Source organism: Oppia nitens, unplaced genomic scaffold, assembly GCF_028296485.1.
Source record: "Oppia nitens isolate AA-2021 unplaced genomic scaffold, nextdenovo-longstitch-racon4-pilon3 scaffold1_pilon_pilon_pilon, whole genome shotgun sequence".
Lineage (NCBI taxonomy): Eukaryota > Metazoa > Arthropoda > Arachnida > Sarcoptiformes > Oppiidae > Oppia > Oppia nitens.
Window position 1 is genome coordinate 3092444 of NW_026533199.1, and position 21340 is coordinate 3113783.

A 21340-nucleotide genomic window follows, 5' to 3' on the forward strand; every position below is an offset into this window, starting at 1 on the left:
GAATTAACTTATCTATTAATTTCTAAATGTATTAATAAACAAAACTATAAAATTTTGATATTAGTATTATAAAAATGTTGGCAAAATAATAATTTTCATAATAATAATTAGAAAATGTCTACAAAATTTAAAAGAAATTTTCTTAATTTTTTAATACACAATCTTTTATTATATTAAAAAAATCTATAAGTTTGCGCTATTTTTTGTTAATAATAATCAAACGTTTTTTACATTTAATAAATAATTATTTAAAGCAATTGAAATTGAGAGGCAGTATTAACAAAAATATTGATTTTTAAAATATTACTAAAAAATTATTTTCCTAATTTTATACTAATAAAAAATAATTCAATTAAATTAAATAATTCAATTAAATTAAATAATTCAAAATTATTAATTTAAATAAACAGTTTGAAACTAAAAAATATAAATAATACACGTATTATAAGTAAAATCTTTGTTATTTATAGCAAATGAACTATTATTGAGACTTAGATAAAGTTTAATTAGATAAAGAAAAATACAATTTTTTATATTAATTAAGAAAATAAAACAAAAGTAAATTTAACACAAAATTTTACTAAACTTCAATAAAATAATTAACTTAAAGCTTGTTTTATTGCTTAAAACGTGTTTTTTCATTAATGTTTTTTCTATAGTATAATCACAATGAAAATCCATATAAATTACAAAAATTAGTTAACATTTAATTGGGTGTATAATTGCTATGAAATACAATAGATATAATAATTATAATAATAACAACATTAATAAAATCAGTATTTCTCTCTCTCTCTCTCTCTCTCTCTCTTTCATGTGATCCTGGTGGCATTATTTTTTTAATGATACAAATATATAAATATAATATTATTTATTTGAAATAATTTTATCTAATTATTTAATGTAACATCATACAAAAATCAATAAAGATATTGTATAATACAGTACAGTAAGTGTCTAATAATATTAAATATAAATACTACAGATAGATATAAAAACTTCAAATCTATATATCTATCAATAAATTATGATTTTTGTATATATATATATATATTATAGTATTATATAAATATCTATTGTATATCAAGTTTAGTGTTTTATTAGTTAATCTAACTTAAGCTGTCACACAAATTTTTAAAACAAAATTTTTACATTTAAAGTATTAGGCTGTTTAACGACACTATTTGAAAAATTTATGATTTATTTAGTATATGGGATATACTATATGACAGGGATTTTATATCATAATTTTAAAAACATTTAAGAGACAAAATATATAAAATGTTTTATTGCTAATCTAATTTATCTTGATATATTATTAAACTGTATTTTTTGAAAATTCAATTTAAAAATTTCTAAAATACTGTAAATATTTTATAAATATAACAATAGTTTTATTGTCATAAACAACGTTGCACTTATTAATATTATATAATTATACATTTTTAATATATTTGTAGTTTTTAAAGTATAGGGATAATAACTTAATCTTAATTATTAATTAAACAATATTGAAGTTTAAAATTGTTTGTGTAAATTAATTTTTTTATAACATTTATATATTGTATTGTCAAAACAATGTTTAATATATAGAGTAATTAGAATAATATAATTATAAGTATTTTTTGCATTTTTTGGACATTTAATCATATAATTAGATTAATACAGAATAATTTCAAACTTATCTATCATTGGACTTATTGTTGCAATACATTTGAATAAAACATTTGTCGCATATATTTTTTGTTTAGTGATACTTTTTTGATAATAAATGTTATGTCAGTTTGTTAAAATGTTAAATTAAATGTTAAAATTTAGTATTTTAGGCCAATAAAAAAACGATATTACACAGTAATATTTCATCAAAAAATTTTCATTGCAACACAAAAATTATTATTAATGTATTAACGCATCCATTGCATAAAAATATTAATAACACAAAAAAATGTATATACAGTACTGTATAGATTCTGTGGTGTTATGTATGCTATGTTATATTCATGCTAAACACATGGTTGCAAATGTTATTAATTGACAGTTAACTGCAACACTGGTTATGTTTTTAGCTATATATTATATATACCGGTTCTATGGCAGTGATGGCTGGCATATGTCGGACAAGGTTGAAGTTGAATCAGTTATTACCGCATATTATTTATATATATATATAAATGTTATAATTGTTTGTCAAATTCTTTGGGTGGGGTCGCCTATATTGTACATTTTTCAACACACACACACACACACACACACACACACACACACACACACATTCACACACACACACACACACACACACACACACACACACACACACACACTCATACACACACACACTGTACATACAATATTCATTCATTTAATCATATTTTACTTTTTTTATCTAAAAAACATTATATGCTATGTATACATAATATGACCTAAACTTTTATACTTAATATCGGTGTAGGGCTTGACATACATTTTTAAAAATTTACAAATTATAAACAAAAGTATATGATTGATATTAAATATAGCAAAAACTGTTATTTATTTTTTCATTGTATTTTTCGATTTATTTTTATGAACAATTTTTTTATTACTTTCAATAAATTAAGTAATAAATGAAATTAATATTTGTATTAGTATTCATATAAACCGTGTATAAGGTATACTCATATGACATTTGTATTAAATTTTGTTACGCGTAATGTGAAATCAATCAAGAATTTGTTTGCATATAATTTTTTAGTTTATCATTAAATATATATTTGTTATATTGATATAAAACGAATTAACAATGGTTAAAATAGTAACAAATTTCAATTAATTTCAATTAGTTCAAAGTTAGTCAACTAATATAATTTTTTCTTCTATTAAAAAATGAATTATAATTTATAGTAATTGAGTTATTTTATAATAAAAACCTTTATTTTATATATTTTATTAAAACTAAATCAAATACAACTCATATATTGTATGACATCTATTGATTAATAAGATATATTATATTAATAATAATAGTAATAATCTTTTTAATAGTTGGCAATTCATTTTTAAATCATATGTTTGATTATAAAACAAATTATGGATTTATCTCACAAAACAATTATTGAATAGCAATACATAATGACTAATATACACAACAATTTCTATAATTAATATTTTCTTAGTATTTTTTTTAAAAAATCAATAAATAAAATTTTTTAAATATCTAGAATTTAAACTCAAATCTAGAAAAAAAATATTATTTTAGATATAAAGTTAGGTTTGATTCAAATTGATGCTAAAATTCAAAACTCAAACTACTGTTTCTGTAGATGACTACTCCAACCAAATACCTGTCCCCTGTTTTTTCACACAATGTATTTTATAATTAATTTATCTGTATATTTGCTTTGTGTGTATCTGTGTGTCCATCAATAGGGACTCCATTATGGCTTCTCTTACACATCGCTCCCATCAAAAACGAGAAGGATGTGGTCGTCCTGTTTTTGCTCACATTTCGCGACATAACTGCACTCAAACAACCCATCGAAGAGGACGCGGCCAAAGGTCTGAGCAAATTTGCCCGATTGGCCCGATCGGTGACCAGAAGTCGGTCTGTTTTGGCACAACAGTTCTCATCGCACCTTCCAATCATCAAATCAGAAACGACCAAACAATCCAGTCTCGGACACGTATGTATCACTAAATTTTATTTTTTATATTTTTTTACTAAATTATTATTTTCAAACATATGAAACATATGAAATATATAAAACTTAATAGTCAACTAAAGAAAACAAAAACAATAATAATATTGCACTCAAATTACATAACTATGTTTTTATTGCTATTTTACAATACTATAGAGGTATTTATATATATTGATAAAAAATGAGACCTAATTTGATATTTTCAATTTTAAAACAACATTTTTTATCTTTTCAAACGCCAAATACCCATTGAATCTCATGTGCCTTCACTTTCACAATAATAATAATAACTAAACAAAGTTTTATATACCTATATATATATATTTACTGTACTTTATTTTCTATCATTACATAACTGTGTTTATCAGTGGATACGAGGAAAATAGTTTTTTATGAGATCCAACAATAACAACAAAAATTGTTTCTCTTAGATAATACTAGTTTTTGATTTGATTTAACTTATTTTGTTGTTGTTGTTAGTGTTTTTTGTTTTGTACATCAAAATAGTAAACGCAAAAAATACAAATGAAAATTATAAGCATTTTCTTACATAACTTTTTATGTGAAACAATATTGTTTTATATGGACTATAATATCTGTATATAATTTTTTTGTGAATCAATAATGTTATTTGGGATTTATTGTTAATAGTAATCTTTATACATGTATAGTAATCCAGATAATGGTGTGTATAGTGTATATATTAATAATAGTAAATTTACAATAGTGTACATTAACAATTATTATTATTATTTGCACCAATTTATGTTACATTTATTATTATATTATTATTAAATTCGCATTTTTGTTAGTTGAAATGTGAACCAAAAAAAGATTAAATTGATTTATTTATATGTTATGGTATTATTAGATTTCACACAAAACTAATCAAATAACAAAAATATTAATATAATAATAATATTAATTAAAGTAATGATTGTTTTAGGGGTAAAATTGTGTTTATTATTTAATAATATTATTGAACTAGGTCCACAAAATTAAATAATTTAAAGATAATAACTAAATCAATTTTTTATGTTAACAGATATACTGAAAATATTTAGAATAAATTATAAATATATTATATCATAAATGCTTAAAAATTGTAAATATTATAGTATTATATAATTAAATTAAAAAATATATAATATGTATAAAAAATAATCAACTTATTATACAAGTAATTCAATTTTAGACATTCATTTCTTATCATTTTGTTTTAATTAAATTATACAGTATATACCGCTATATCTATATATGTATATATTGTATTAAATAATTAAATTATAAAACATAACATTTATTTTAATTAAATTATCTATTGTATAACTTTTGTTTACTAGTTTTGTTTAAATGAATTTTTGAGAAAAAGTGATTACGACAGATGATTATTATTATGATATAATTGTAATAATAATACATATAACAAAAAATATATAAATAATACAGAAAAAAATAAATAGTAATCACAAAATATGAGTTGAGGTACATATGAATTGTAATCACTTTGGACACACTTTTGGCGCATTTATAGCTTATATATAAATATCTATACATCTCAATGGTGTTAAAACAATACATCCCTTTTTAGCCGATCTCTCGAGTATTCAAATGTGTCTATTCCTCAGTGGTTTAAAGCTTTTTACCAATTTTTTACTATTATTTTTTTCACTTTCACAACAATTTTTCTGTTTGTTTAGTATTATTTGATATATTATTGTTTGGATATAGCAAACAATAAATATATACCGTTTCTTTCCCGATGGATTATAAGAGCTGCAATTTTTATGGACTACAATAAAAAAATTTAATATACAAAATATAGTCAAAACATTAGTATCTTTTAGTATGGTTAACAAAAAAAGTTAGTGATATATTGCATAAGTTTTTTTTGTTGGTAAAGCAAATTATATAAAATCTTTAAATAACGGTATAATAAAATTAAATGAAAACATATTTCCAGTGTTTCGAAGAAAATTCAATTACTGTTAGCATTAATGAAAGGATTTTCGGACAAAAATTATGATTATATTTGATAGATAAAAGTGAATCCAAGAGATAATAAACTAGTAATTAATTAGACTAGACTTCTAGAAGTACTACTGTTAGTTGGATCGACACAAACAGCACCTTTACATACGTTTTTTTAGAGTTATCTCTTTTGCTTAATTTGTCTCAGAGTTTATACTTAAGGCTTAATTTGTTTTTGTTGTTATTTTCGGTGCTAAACGATTGGGTAATAATACTATGCCAATGATATATATACACTGTACTACAGTGGTCTCGGTAATGGTTGTGCTAAAAACTAACAACATTTGGGTGCACACACATACATACACACATACATACACACATACATACATACACACATACATACACACATACATACACACATACATACACACATACATACACACATACATACACACATACATACACACATACATACACACATACATACACACATACATACACACATACATACACACATACATACACACATACATACACATATACATACACACAAACACACGCAAACAAACACATCTATTTTTAAACCTATTGTTTTAACTAATAAATTGGTCCTAAATTTATCTGGTTTTATGGTTTACAGTTAATGAGCCTCAATGCCGATGTTCTGCCCCAATATCGTCAGGAAGCGCCCAAAACACCGCCACATATACTACTCCACTATTGCGCGTTCAAAGCTATCTGGTATGACTATTTTATGACCATTTATTTTTTTGGCTATCTGTCCACTTTATATCTTCAAGTGCTCCCGCATTTATATACAATATATATATATATATATAATATAAATTATATACTTATTTCTAAGTTCTTGGAAAGCATAAAATGCGATACTTTTATTGTCAGTTCATTAATTAGAGACATAAAAACAGAGACTTTTAATGTATGACACCATTAAAATGTGTTGCATTTTGTTTTGTCATTTTAATGATTATGCAGGGATTGGGTGATCTTATGTCTGACATTTTATACGGCTATAATGGTTCCCTATAACGTCGCCTTCAAAAATAAGACATCCGAAGACGTCACTCTTCTGGTTCTCGACAGGTATAGCCTTATATCATAAATACTTCAATACTCTTCAATACATTAATTAAAATTATTGCATAAACAATAAAAGTTAATAAAACAAATAAAATAATTTGCATAAATACTAGAAATTTTAGTCTTATTTAAATCACATACAGTATTATTAGTATTATTAGCAAAATTTATTTTATAAGTAGTAGTAGTAGTAAAGTCTAATATATGTTAGTATAAGATTTCTATTAAATTATAGCATAAATTAATTTTGGATGTCATTTATAATAAATATTAGTTTGCTTTAGTATTAGAAACACATATCAATAAATTCTTAACCCTTATTATTAAATTTATATAACTTGTAATTATGTTAACATTTGTTACTATATTTTATCATTGAAAACAACAGTATAGTCGACGTGATATTCTTTATCGATATTGTGCTCAACTTTCACACAACTTTTGTGGGTCCGGGCGGTGAAGTTGTGTCCGATCCTAAAATAATTAGAATGAATTACTTGAGAAGTTGGTTCATAATTGACTTACTGTCGTGTCTGCCCTACGATATATTTAATGCCTTCGACCACACGGATAATGTAAGTGCCATTGCATTGCAATATTGTTCAGACCATTAGTCCCCTACTCAGAAAAAACCAAACATCTTCTCCATGTCCTCAATGCTGCATCACTTACCCACTCACTTACACACAACACGCACTCACTCACTCTCAACTCTATTTTCTATATAAATTTATATGTAATAATGATAAATTTTAATTTTATCTTCAATTTTCATTTCTATTGCATACCATTGCACGCATACAACAACAACTCAAATATAACAACAACACGACTGTATATACACAGCAAGGAATCGGTAGTCTATTCAGTGCATTAAAGGTTGTGAGACTCCTTAGACTGGGAAGAGTGGTTAGAAAACTTGATCGATATCTTGAATATGGTTTGTATAGTCATATACTGTATATTCCGTATATATATTATTAAAACCCCAGAAAAAAAATCTTAAGAAAATTGGATTTTTTTGTTTTGTTTAACACATTGGGATCACTAAAATAGTAGACAAACTCTTTTCTTCTGTCAATTTTTTCTGCTCTCTCTCTCTCTCTTTCTTTCTCTTTCTCTCTTATTTTCTTTTCTTTTAGTGGAAACTTCATTAAAATTCTTTGAATATTCACGTATTATCAAAATATTATATTAAAGGGAATTATTATTTTGAAAATTGTATTTTAGTTTTCTTTAAAAATAATTTTTTACTGTATTCTCTATTTTTAATAAAAAACATTATTCTGAGGTATCATTTTCTAATATATATATACAGTATATATATAAAATAATAATAATAATTTTGTTTGACTATAATTTAAAAATAGTGAACATATTATAGAGATATATTCTTTAAATATTAAAATTGCACTCAATTTATTGACATTATATTCAATATGTAATATAAAATTGACTTTGATATCATTAAATATTTATATATATTTATATATATTCCATACATACTTGATTTTGTTATAAGTATTACATTAGATTATATAATACAGTATATAAATTATATAGAATAAGTATACACTATGTATATAAATACTCTATAAGATTATAGTTTACTAACTTTGATTACAAACTTAATGTGATTTTAAGGCGAATAAAAAATAAAAGTAAACATAAAATCTTATGTTTAATTTTAAAAATGATTATCATTATTATATTTGTTTGATATATGCAAAATCAAATGGACTAATATTAAACTATGTATTGTATTTTACTAACCTACAGGTGCTGCAATGCTTATATTATTACTATGTTTTTATATGCTTGTGGCCCATTGGTTGGCCTGTATATGGTATAGCATAGGGCGCAGTGATTCAGAAAATTGGTTAACTTATAGCTGGCTTTGGAAACTCGGAAATGTTACTCAGGTATAGATATAATATAATTAAATTAAAAATATAATAAATTAAAAATATTAAACATAAATAATAATTAAACATATAATTAAAAAATAATGAGTTGCAACATATAAATTATAAATAATCTAAAAACTGAAATTGATTAAATTAAATTAAATTAAGACCCAACTGTTCTCTAATTTCTAGTTCCCGTTCCACTTACGACCGAACAATATTTCAAACCAAATAGAGCTCGTGGGCGGACCCGAGAGACAGACTATGTATATAACATCACTTTATTTTACAATGACTTGTATGACTAGTGTGGGCTTCGGTAATGTGGCCCCAGAAACGGACAACGAAAAAGTGTTTACCATTTGTATGATGGTTATTGGAGGTAATGGACCCATATATTATATATATGGCACTTATATATAATAATAACACATTCAATCTATAAACAGGCGTATAAATCTTTTATCTAAGTTATCCAATATGCATACAATATATATAAATTTATATACAGTATACAATATATATATTATAATAAATAACCAGTCAATAGCATTTGTTTTAGTTTTCAATTTATCACACGATTGACAGTCGTGGCTAATATTGAATGTCAGATGAGATGAAAATTTATTAGAAAAACAATACATTATTTATATATATTTATATTATTAATAATACAATTTCTGAATATTTACTGATGAGAACCGTTATATTAAAAAAATATATGTTGTAACTGACATACCGGTTCACTATTCTATTGTTGAATAGCCCTGTTATACGCTACAATTTTTGGTCACGTGACGACAATCATCCAGCAGATGACATCGGCAACGGCTAAATATCACGATATGTTGAACAATGTGCGGGAATTCATGAAATTACACGAATTGCCAAAAGCCCTGAGCGAACGTGTCATGGATTATGTGGTCTCGACGTGGGCTATGAGTAAAGGAATCGACACGAAAAAGGTGTTGAGCTATTGTCCTAAAGATATGACGGCTGACATATGTGTACACCTAAACCGCAAAGTCTTCAACGAACACCCGGCCTTCAGACTCGCCTCCGATGGGTGTTTGCGGGCAATGGCCATGTATTTCAGTATGGATCACAGCGCACCCGGCGATCTACTCTATCACGTCGGAGAATCGATCGATTCACTCTGTTTTGTAATATCGGGGTCTCTGGAAGTCATACAAGACGTGAGTGAATTAGAAATATATATTTTTTTTGGCTTTTGATTGCAAACAAACAAAACAAAAATTACAAAAATTTATGAAGACATATGTCTTTATATTTCTTTATTTGTTGTTGTTTTTTAAGATCATTAGTAACTTTACTAACTATTATATTGTTTTTTATTAGGATGAAGTTGTAGCAATATTAGGAAAGGGAGACGTTTTCGGTGATGCCTTTTGGAAAGAGCCCACAATAGGCCAGTCCTGTGCTAACGTGCGGGCCCTCACTTATTGCGATCTTCACGCTATCAAAAGGGATAAACTCATTGAAGTGCTTAACTTTTATCAGGCATTTGCCAACTCATTTGCCAGAAATCTGGTGCTCACATATAATCTTAGACATAGGGTAAGGCCTACAAAATAATACCGGTGCTGCTGATCACTGTCTAGTCATTATAGAAATTATATAATAATAATAGCATTGATTATTCAATTTATGTTTTTTCTAACAAAATTTTATTGCTTTTTTGCGTGCATTCATTTATATTGTATAATATAAATATCAGAAACTTAGACTCTATAAAGTTATCCAATATATTGTCATTCAATTTAATTTATTCACGTTTTTATCATTTTTTATCTAATTTTTATGTAATTTGCTTTTATCTCTTTTTTATTTTCTTAATTTTCTTCAATACTTATTGTTCAATCAATATAATGTTATTTCTGTTTATTCTTTGTTTTGTTTCTTTCAATATATTTATAGTTAATATTTAGAAAAGTAGCTGATGTTAAACGGGAACAGGAGTTGGCAGAGAGGCGCAAGAATGATCCGGTGCCCGACTTAGCTCAGGACCATATTGTTAGGAAAATGTTTTCAAAATTTCGCAAACCCTCCGATAGCGGTGTACCCCAAATAGGCAGTCGTCCCGGTTCTAGTGGCCCCGGAGGACAAACCAATCAACCAAATATTCTACAAGACATCGAAAAGGGAGAAATGCCACAATCTATACAAACGCACGAACCAATTAAACCACGACCACTGCCCGGCTCTGAGCCCGAGTCCAGGGGCAGCACTGGTGGTAGTAAAGGCTCAAAGTGGGCAAATATATTGGCTAATGCAACGCATAATGTACCAAATAATAATAATACTACAACTAATACTAATAATAATAGTATACCAGTGCCACAACAACAACCACAACAGCCTCAGCAACAACAACAACAAATGCAACAACAGTTCCAACAACAACAACACCCAATTGAAATGCCTCGACATCGGGATCTCACTGACACTGAGATGCAGATGTCGGACAAACAGTACGCCGATAGAGACGATCAAAATATAGGAGCCGTTCGACGAACAGAATTAGTTTGTAAAAAGTCTGATCACATTCATGTCGTCAAAGACATACGACCCCCGACTCAGGGAAATAAATGGCCCCGAGTTGGCAGCGGTCGACCCGAAACTATTGAAGAGTCAACTGAACCTCAAGATAGTGATGGTAAACGAGTGCCACAAACACAAACTGTAGACTCTGATGGAGTTCAGGGAGGAGGAGGAGGAGGAGGACAGACACGTGTAAGTGATTCAACTAAAGTTGTGATTCAACCCAAAAGCATCAATAGTGCAGATTATCAACAAATTATTGCTTCACTAATAGACATGAGAGTTGATCTCAAGCTTGAGATACAAAAGCTAAGTAATAAAGTGACTAAAATTGATGAACACATTGTAGATATCGTCAAAAAGCTTTCTGTTATTAATGTCAAAAGTGATGACAATTCAAACCTTGTGTTTGGTACCAATTCTGCCGGTGCTGATAACAAGTCGACAACAAAACCACTGTCTGTGATCTCCAATAAAAATAATGACTTTTTCGATGAAAGAGAGGAAAACAGATTACAAGAAGAAAGTGCTGTCAAAAATAGGATCGACTCAAAGCGCGAGTCAAAAGATCCTAAAAGTGCCGACAAAATTGGTCACAGAGTTGTCTCTCATCGACCCATCCCATCAGTGCCCATACGGACTAATAACTTAAGTAGTAGTAGTAGTAGTCATAGAAAAACTGATAAAACATTACAAAAACAAGTGTCAGAAAACTCCAACACCGAGACTGAAGAGATGAGAGCAATGTTGGAGAACGAGATCGCAGAACAAGAGGTGGACAACACCGACGATGACCAGGACCTCACTTCCAAGCTATAGACACCATAAAAGACATCACCAGTTGAAGGACAGTTCACCTATAGCTCACACATCATTTTATCACAATATATTCAATTATATAAATTTATATATATATATACTGTATATATATATAATATATATATTATATTATATATATATACATATTTACTGTACGATACTCTTATTTTGATTAAATATACACTTATAATGTTATACTATACGGTATATACAGTATCTCTCGTGTATTTACTGTATTTAATAGAAAATTTTATTAAATTACAGTAATTACAGTAGAGATAACAACAACAAAAAATTTTCAATAAATTATTTATAAAAAGATTATTACATTTACTGTTATATAGAATATATTATTATATAAAAATTTAATATAACCAATGAGTTTATAATTTTTAAAAAATTTAAATGCTATATAATAATAATTATTATTATTACTGTTAATATTCATTTTTTATAAATTATATAAATTCATAAATTCTAATAAAAAGTTTGTTTTGACATTTTTGAAGACTATTTTAAATAATTTTTTTCGACATTTGTTACACAAAATTCATTTTCTCAAAGATAGTAAACTCTCATTAAAAACATGTTTTTTCTATAATTTTATGCAAAAAATACATATTTCTAACAGAAAAACATAAACTCTCTTTTTAATATAAATTACATATAATTAAATAATATTATTACTACATTAAGTAAACTTTATTATATAAGCAATAAGTAATAAATTTTTCTTAAATAACATAATAATCTTATATTAAATTTTTAACAATAAATTTCACATTTTAACTAGATTATTATTATTATTATTTTATTCCAGTAATATTTACTATAAAATATTTAAAAATTGTCTATTAATTAACATTATTATCATAAAAAATATTTGTTTAATTATTAGAGCATTTAAATGATGTCATATTATTAAAAATTAATGTTATTTTTGTTATTATCATTACCTCCATACACTTACACTAAAAACCTATATTGAGCTTAATTTTAAACAAAAATGTGTAAAACTTTAAAACAAAACAAAATATGAATTCAATATAAAAAAGTAAAAAAATGTAATTTTTGTTATAAATTACAAATCCCTTAAAATCATTTTCATTAAATCTACTTTATATTATTTTGTGATATTAATTAAAATTGTTAGTAATATTATATAATATCAGTGCCTATAAATAAATAATTATATACACAGTTAAAACTTATATATATATAAATATATATTTAATAAATATAAATAAAACATATGAGTCTACTGTTCATTGTTTTTACAGTTTCCCTTTAATGACAATCTTGTAATATATGTATATATTGTAAAACTTTTGAAATAATTATATAACAAATTAAATTAATAAAATAAATTTAAAAACAATTTATAATTTATTTAGTAAATACATTATTTGACTACACAACCAAAATTATTTAATAATTTAATTTATAAAAAATATTATGTATAATATAATTTTATAAGAAACACAATTTAATAATTAATTTTATTAAAGCAATTGCGATGCTATCAGATAAACTTAAAACTATATAATATTTTTATAAAATTATATAGTTAATCTTATTTGTTTAAAGTTGATTTTGTTTTTTATTTGTTAAATACTGTATACTATAAATATATGTATATTAAGGCAGCGTTTTGATTGAATATATAATTGAGTTTGTATTTGACAAAAATCTTTATGTAAATTTATATAACAATTTATTTAAGACATTTATAAATTGTGATTTATGTATAATTATGATTGTATTAATTTATAATACAAGTCAAACTTTAGCAATGGGTAGGTCTAGACTATAAGTTAAATTATAATCTATAACTAAATCATGGCAAACAAAAACACAACTCATTATTTATAATTATATTTTTATTATGTTTAAGATAATCTATTAAGTATTTTATTGCTTTATTTGTGTAGTAATAATAATTTCAAATAAAATCATGGCAATCAAATTAAGCTAAGAAAAAGCACAATACAATTGTATTACTTAACTAAGAAAACCGATAAAATGGATAAAACAATATACAAATTATTTTACTATATATTTTTTTAGGCAAATAGTATAAATTTTGTAATAAATAATAAATGGTAAGTAAATAATAAAATATATGCAATAAATATATAATAAATCACAAAAAACCATAATTCAAAAAAGTGTTGCACTTGTATTGTATATATTATATTAGATATTATTATAAATGAGTTTTTTTGTTTGACAAATCCAACTCATATATTGATATATCAATACATATATGATCGTTGATATGATATATCAAAATACGAGTGATTTTGCGATACATTTAGTTTGAGTCACTATTTGATGTCAATGTTATGGAAAATATTTTCCAAACTTTTCTTAATCCTCTTCTGGTCGTCAATAGTGCACTCAATGATCTGCTTTTGAAAAGCCTCGTCAAACGTTTGCGATTTAAAGCTATGGTCAGAACTACAGGCGCTCAGATACGACTGACATAATTGTTTGGCCGACTGTTTGTCATATTTTGCACAATCGGACAGCTTTTCAATGGCATTGTTCACTGTTTCTAATGCCTTCTCCTGAGACTTGTTTCGGTTGGTTTTGAGTATAACGTCTACACTATTCAATCGATACAGTAATCCATGAGATGTTACTTTTATCTCTTCCCTATCGACTGTTTCAATGAAAACCAGTGTTTAGTTTTAATTAATAAATAAAATAAATTAATTCTTAATCACACAAAAAACACTATTATTGATGACAAACATATTATAAATACAGTATTACTACTTATATTATATGTTTAATAAAATAAAAGCTAAATATATAGTATAGTAAACTATCCATACCTTCATCGACGGTATCTAATTGATCGCTAGTGATGATTGAATTGAGCACTCGATGTAATTTGTTTTTCTCCACTTCCAGTTCATGTGCCGTCTCTCTTAAGAAAGCAACCCTTTTGTCGATCTGATCCAAAACAGTGATTATATTTTCTTTAATCGTCTGTCCATTCATTAGTTTTCCAATCTTCTTATCGCTTGACGAGAGTGACAACGGCTGTTGTTGTTGTTGTTGTCGTGATAAGCCTGTTGTCACTACAAACTGTAGCGAAGGTGTCTTATTTACGGAATGAACGGCTGATGAGAATGAAGTGGTCGATCCATAACCAGAAGAATTGTCACTAAACTTAAGTCGATTTGTCGGCTCCGGAGACTCCGATCGGTTCCTCAATTCGCGCACATTATGTTCATAAGAGTTCTTCTTGTTTGATGAGATAACAAAAGTTGGCAAACATTCACTACTACTGGAACTGTATTCTGTGGACGTAGAGGTAGAAGTAGAGGTCACCTAAAACATTAAGTTAACATAACGTCAATTATATTATATTATTATACTATATATGTATATTAATAGTTGTGTACGAGTATACCGTATGTCTATGTCTTAAAAGTAATATTTTACAACATTTTTTAAAAATATTAATATTTATATTAATATTTAACAATTTAATAATATAAAACATGTTATATTTTATTAACTAACATTTTTACTTTTAATACAATTTTAAAAATTAAATTACAAAAAACATCTTTACATTATATTTTATTTCTAATAATAAAAACAGTGAACTAATAACAACAAAAATTAGATACTTTGTAGTACATTGTTTATAATACCCGAAAATGGTTTATCATTTATAATCTTGACATAAACTTATGTAAAATTTATGATTATGTAATTTTCTGAAACAATACATATTTTGCTGAATAATCATAAAATTTTGTTGTAAATTTTATAAGATAGATATATAAACATAACAAAAAAGATTTCACAAAACTTTAGTAGAAAATGTGAAAATTTGTCGTAAAATATTTATAGAAATAAAATATAAATAAAAAAAGCATAACAGAGATATTATTGACTATTACTTTTGCTGCCAATTTTGCAGAGATTTATATTTTAAACATTTATACATATAGTTATATAGTAAAAAATAAGTATTAATCAATGCTCGTATTATTTAACGTAAAGTTTATATATATATTTAAAATATATGTTTCAAATTTTTGTTGTCTCTAATGCCAAAAGTTAGTTACATTTCATAGTAAAAGTCACATTAAGTCACAGTAGAGTAGTTATTTTACACTATATTATTCAAAATAATAATATTATTATTAAAGTTAGAATCATTTATTTGACTAAATTTTAGATTAAATTTTTATTTCAAGAACTAAGAGGGAAATTGAAACTAAAATTTTTAAAAATAAATACAGTATTCTTAAAATAAAACATAAAACTTAGTTTAAAATAATTATATCAGTAAAGAAAAATTAATATCAATATAATGGAAACTATATGATAATGAGCATTAATTTAAATATACTATAATACCGGTATATAAGCTGCAAACTAAATAATAATAATATAAAATAAAAATAAACTGAATATGTGTTACAAAATGAAAACAAAATGTTAATAATTTAAAAAACAAAATCACAATAAATCCATTTTACGAAATAAAAACTTTTGACTTCACTTTTTTTGAAATATATTTATTTATAATAATATATAATAAGAAAAAATAAGAATAATATTCTAAGAAATATAAAAATAAATGTATTTTCAGATTCTTGACATTCGGTTATGAACTCTTTGATAAAAATATTTATTTAACAAATATTATATCACATCTCATATGTATATTTATACGGATATATTGAATTGGATAATATATTAATATTTATATATTTTATTCATTTTTTATATATAAGAATAAAGTAAATACTAAACTAAGTATTAAGTAAACTATAACAAAAATTTATATTAATTATTGTAAGATATATAATAAAATTTATTTAGTTTTTTAATACCTTAACATATGATCGTTTGATTGTACAACTGCTGGAACTGCTTGATATCGGTGGCAAAGCGACAGTCATTTTATCACTTTGTTGTGAATCCATTGCTTTCGTCTAATCCTTTTGTTAGAGGATTTTAAGACAATTGTATCATTCGTTTGTTTGACAAAAATCTCTATATATTTCCCACAAATATAACAAAAACAAATCAATTAATTCAGTGTAAAAATCTACAGCGTTTTGCTCTTCGTGTTTGAATAACAACAACAACAACAACGACAACCAATCGACAACTGAAACGATAAGCAGAAGAAGAAAATAGTCTAAGAGTTTAGAGATAAAAGAGTGGGTTTTGATTTGATTTGGGATTTTGTAACAGAAATTTTTCTGAACAAATGCCAAAAGTTTTTGGTTGGGATTGCGTTTGGAAAATGTCATCACAAAAGCTGAGAGAAAGAGAGAGTCTCTATAACACACTTTACGGCTTAAAAATTTTATTACTTAATCGCTAAATATAAACTTAACTCAGAATATATATATATATATATGTTTATAACGTATACAGTATAATAGATTGTGACGTTTGGCGTATAGAGAATATTCTGGTATATACTGTATATATATTCTGAGGCCAACAAACAACATATACATACATAAAAATAATTGTATACAAACTCTTTAAAACATAACATATGATTATCAAGTTATGTGTGTGACCTCACAAAAACACTAACACTTTTGCAAATCAATTTGGCATTTGTTTTGTGTTACATTGTTAATGTCTTTATAATGAATTGATTTATAATGAATTTTTAAATTTAAAAGCTCTAATTACTGTGAAATTTTATTGTTAGTTTTAAAAATATGTTAGTCTTATTATTTGTACAAAAAATTTACAATATTCGACAAATAAGCAAAACTCTCATTTTATGTAAATAACTATTTATTTTTAATCTATTTATAAATCATTTATTTGTAAATAAGTTTCAAAACGAAATGAAATACAAACAATAATTAGAATTAAATATAAAGTTATTTAATATGTCTGCAAAAAATTTTATAATTAATTAATAAAAATTATGAGTTTTTATTTTTAAAAATACTACAAATTATGAATTACATTAAATTACATAAGATCTTTAAAAAAAATCATTGCCAATTATTTAAAGTATTTTTTTTGTTTAGTAAAGATATAAAAAATTATTTATATGTATTTAAAAATATTCATATATGTTATATTATCACATAATAAATGTTTTCTTAAAGATCATCATCCTTTTATGTTGTAGATATTTTTGATAATTTCAATTTTTAGATGACACTGATCTCAAAATATAAAGTAAAATAATATCATAGCATAACTTGTCTTGAATTTAATAGTCTGGATATATTTAAGAGACACTTAAAAGACAGCATTTTAATAATAATTATTAGAGCATTAAAAGTGCAACCATTAAAATGCCGACTATTTTTTATTATTATTATTATTCAGTTGTCTTAAAGTATTTCAAACTATTCAACCAATTTTACTGTCACTACTTGACACTAATCAGGACTCATGTGGTTATATAATAGTCTTGTAAACACCACTACATATACACATCCTTCTATTAAATTATAAATAAATAACTTATCATATGTTTAAATAAGTTTTTTTTCATAAAAACAGAAAAATAAATAAAATTGCTTATGTCGTCAAATGTTGATTATTGTTTAATAAATGTATTTAACAAATATATTGAGAAATACTAAATTGATTAAGTGATTACTGTATATAAAATGTAAAATAACAAAAATAATTTATTTTGTGTTAATTTTTTTAAAAACTTATTTATTTGAAATTAATTTATGAGTATACTATTTTAGAATCGATATAAATATTTTTATATGAATTATTAACTTATTTATAAATGTTGGTATGGTATGTGTAGTTAGTAACTGTAATATAATTTAGTTGGTGTTAGATTATTACAAAAATGATATTTATTAAATAAAAATTTACTAAAAATATTATTTGGTTTATTAGTAAAAAACTAGTAATTGAAAACATTTTTGTTGTGTACTATACTGTATATTAAATAAATATCACTTATTAGTAGTCTATATGTGAGTAAAACAAATGATTTCACACAAGTCTGTAATCAAATTGAATGATATGTTGTATCTCTCTCTTTAAGTTTGAATGAGTGCCGAAATAAAACCCCATTTATATAAATATATATATATTTGTTTCGATTGAATGGACTCCTAAAAGTTTGACATCAATTTAGTCAAAACAAAAACCAAAACTGCTTTCGTAAACACATTTCAATCCATTGTTTTTCAATATAAAGTGCTTTAAATTTAGATATCAAGTGATTTACTGCTCAAACATATCAGCCCTGAAATACTACTGTATATAAAAAAGTTTTAACAAAAATATTCAATCCATTAGTACTTATTATGATGTATTTATTTTGTTATTCATAAAGTAAACGCCACTTTTTAAACCATATAATATAGACTTTTTGTTAATTAATTAAAATATTAACACAAAAATCTAATAAATCAATACTATCTGTCAAAATAAAATTAAAATCTTTAAATAGCCTAACATATTGTATAATATTTACAAACTAAAAATTTTCTAAATTATTATTTTTTTTTTTGTAAAAAAATGTCTAAAATTTTAATTTTATAAAAATAAAAACAATGTAAATTAGCAATTTATAATAGTGTAATAAATTTGGAGAATCGTAGAAATGTGGGAAACATAGTTATCAAAACAAATATAATGTAGACATCAATGGGATAATGTTATATTGTATATATGTTTATAGTATTTGAAAACAATAATAATAGTCATGAATTAATGGCTTTAATAAATACATTCATTTATTAAGACTTTTGTTAAATCGATGAAAACTAGTGTAAAACAGGATTTTGTTGTATTACAAGATCCTGTATTTTGGATATCTTATAAAACAAACAAAACAAAAATATTTTACGCAAATTATTGCTAAAAAAACATTTAAATAAATTTATATTTTATTTAATTTTTATTATAAAATTTGTATTATTTTTGAAATATAAGATAAATAATTATTATAATATCCTATTTAAATTACGTATACACATGTCTGCATATATGTAAATAGTTATAAAAAAATTAAGTTGTATTTAAAATAACAAGACGTAACAGGTGTTTCAAGGACAGGACAGGACAGGACAGGACAGGACAGGACAGGACAGGACAGGACAGGACAGGACAGGACAGGACAGGACAGGACAGGACAGGACAGGACAGGACAGGACAGGACAGGACAGGACAGGACAGGACAGGACAGGACAGGACAGGACAGGACAGGACAGGACAGGACAGGACAGGACAGGACAGGACAGGACAGGACAGGACAGGACAGGACAGGACAGGACAGGACAGGAATTTTAGCTTAACTTACATCACTAATGCAATTAAACATAAGCTGTAAATACCGGAACCTTCATTACGATTAATTAAGGCATCAAAATGTATGACACAAACAATAGTATTTATTGTATACTTCTCTAAATAAATTTTGAATACCATTCCTGTATTTGTTGTTATAATAATAATAATTATATGATATGTTGTAAATCATATGATTGGTTCCATAAATTACATTAATATTTAATATAATAGCAATTATTATTAATTTATAAATTCAATAAAAATAGGAACTTACGTTTGAAAAAATAATAAAAATATATTTTATCTTTTATTATGCAATTTTTATTAAATTATTTTTAAGTAAATTGTTTTCGATGTAATATTTTTTTATAATAAAACAATAGATTAAAACAATTTATTTTAAAATTTCAATCATTATTTGTCTAATAAAATCTACAATATGTATAATAAAATGTTTATTTTAATAACTTATTATAACAAAGTTTTGCTAAAATATGTTAATTATTTAATAATTTTGTTTTTTTTTATAATTATTTGTGAATTTTTTAAACATTTTTAAAATAAGGATAATCTGTGTAAGAAAACAGTGATTATTAAAAAGGAATTATAGAAATAATAAATATAATTATATTAAACATCAAAATTAAATTTATAACCTTATTTAACACGTATTAAACATTATTATAATTATAATAATTTTTAAAATATTATAACATGGAATTGCAAAATTAATCATTATTAACAATTAATTTGCTTTTAAAATAATTGGTCATTCAATAATTTTTTACAATATTAATTTTTCATTCAAATAATATATATTATATACTATTTATTTATAATTTATTTATAACATATATATTTATATATATATATATATATATATAAATGTAATCATTATAATTTATTAATTTTTATAATAGCCTTTATATCCATTATTATTATTATTTTTTTATTATTATAACAGATGTTTTATCAATTAAATAATTTGGATGTGAAAATCAATAACATTATGATTAT

The 21340-nt window shown here is 24.4% G+C and overlaps 2 protein-coding genes across 3 annotated transcripts in view; one reads left to right on the forward strand and one right to left on the reverse strand.

Moving 5' to 3' along the window:
• The window catches only part of LOC128966253 (potassium voltage-gated channel protein eag-like), a 52633-nt gene extending 40593 nt beyond the window's left edge, over positions 1 to 12040 (forward strand). The window contains exons 3-12 of the mRNA XM_054313102.1: positions 3406 to 3659; positions 6292 to 6392; positions 6648 to 6755; positions 7141 to 7327; positions 7599 to 7692; positions 8532 to 8674; positions 8852 to 9041; positions 9425 to 9855; positions 10019 to 10237; positions 10598 to 12040. Of these exons, the coding sequence (XP_054169077.1) occupies positions 3406 to 3659; positions 6292 to 6392; positions 6648 to 6755; positions 7141 to 7327; positions 7599 to 7692; positions 8532 to 8674; positions 8852 to 9041; positions 9425 to 9855; positions 10019 to 10237; positions 10598 to 12040 (3170 nt within the window). The remainder of the gene's footprint in view (positions 1 to 3405; positions 3660 to 6291; positions 6393 to 6647; positions 6756 to 7140; positions 7328 to 7598; positions 7693 to 8531; positions 8675 to 8851; positions 9042 to 9424; positions 9856 to 10018; positions 10238 to 10597) is intronic.
• A 2175-nt stretch (positions 12041 to 14215) lies between these two features.
• Positions 14216 to 17182, reverse strand: LOC128952540 (uncharacterized). 2 transcript variants are annotated; one of them, XM_054297949.1, is made up of 3 exons: positions 16906 to 17182; positions 14881 to 15382; positions 14216 to 14705 (listed from the first exon to the last, which is right to left on the reverse strand). In XM_054297949.1, the coding sequence occupies exons 1-3, from the start codon at positions 16996 to 16998 to the stop codon at positions 14368 to 14370; spliced, it is 933 nt and encodes a 310-aa protein (XP_054153924.1). In that variant the 5' UTR covers positions 16999 to 17182; the 3' UTR covers positions 14216 to 14367. The 2 variants fall into 2 exon arrangements, with proteins under 2 accessions (XP_054153924.1, XP_054153925.1); XM_054297950.1 differs by lacking the exon at positions 16906 to 17182 and adding an exon at positions 15688 to 15713.
• Positions 17183 to 21340: the final 4158 nt, after the last annotated feature.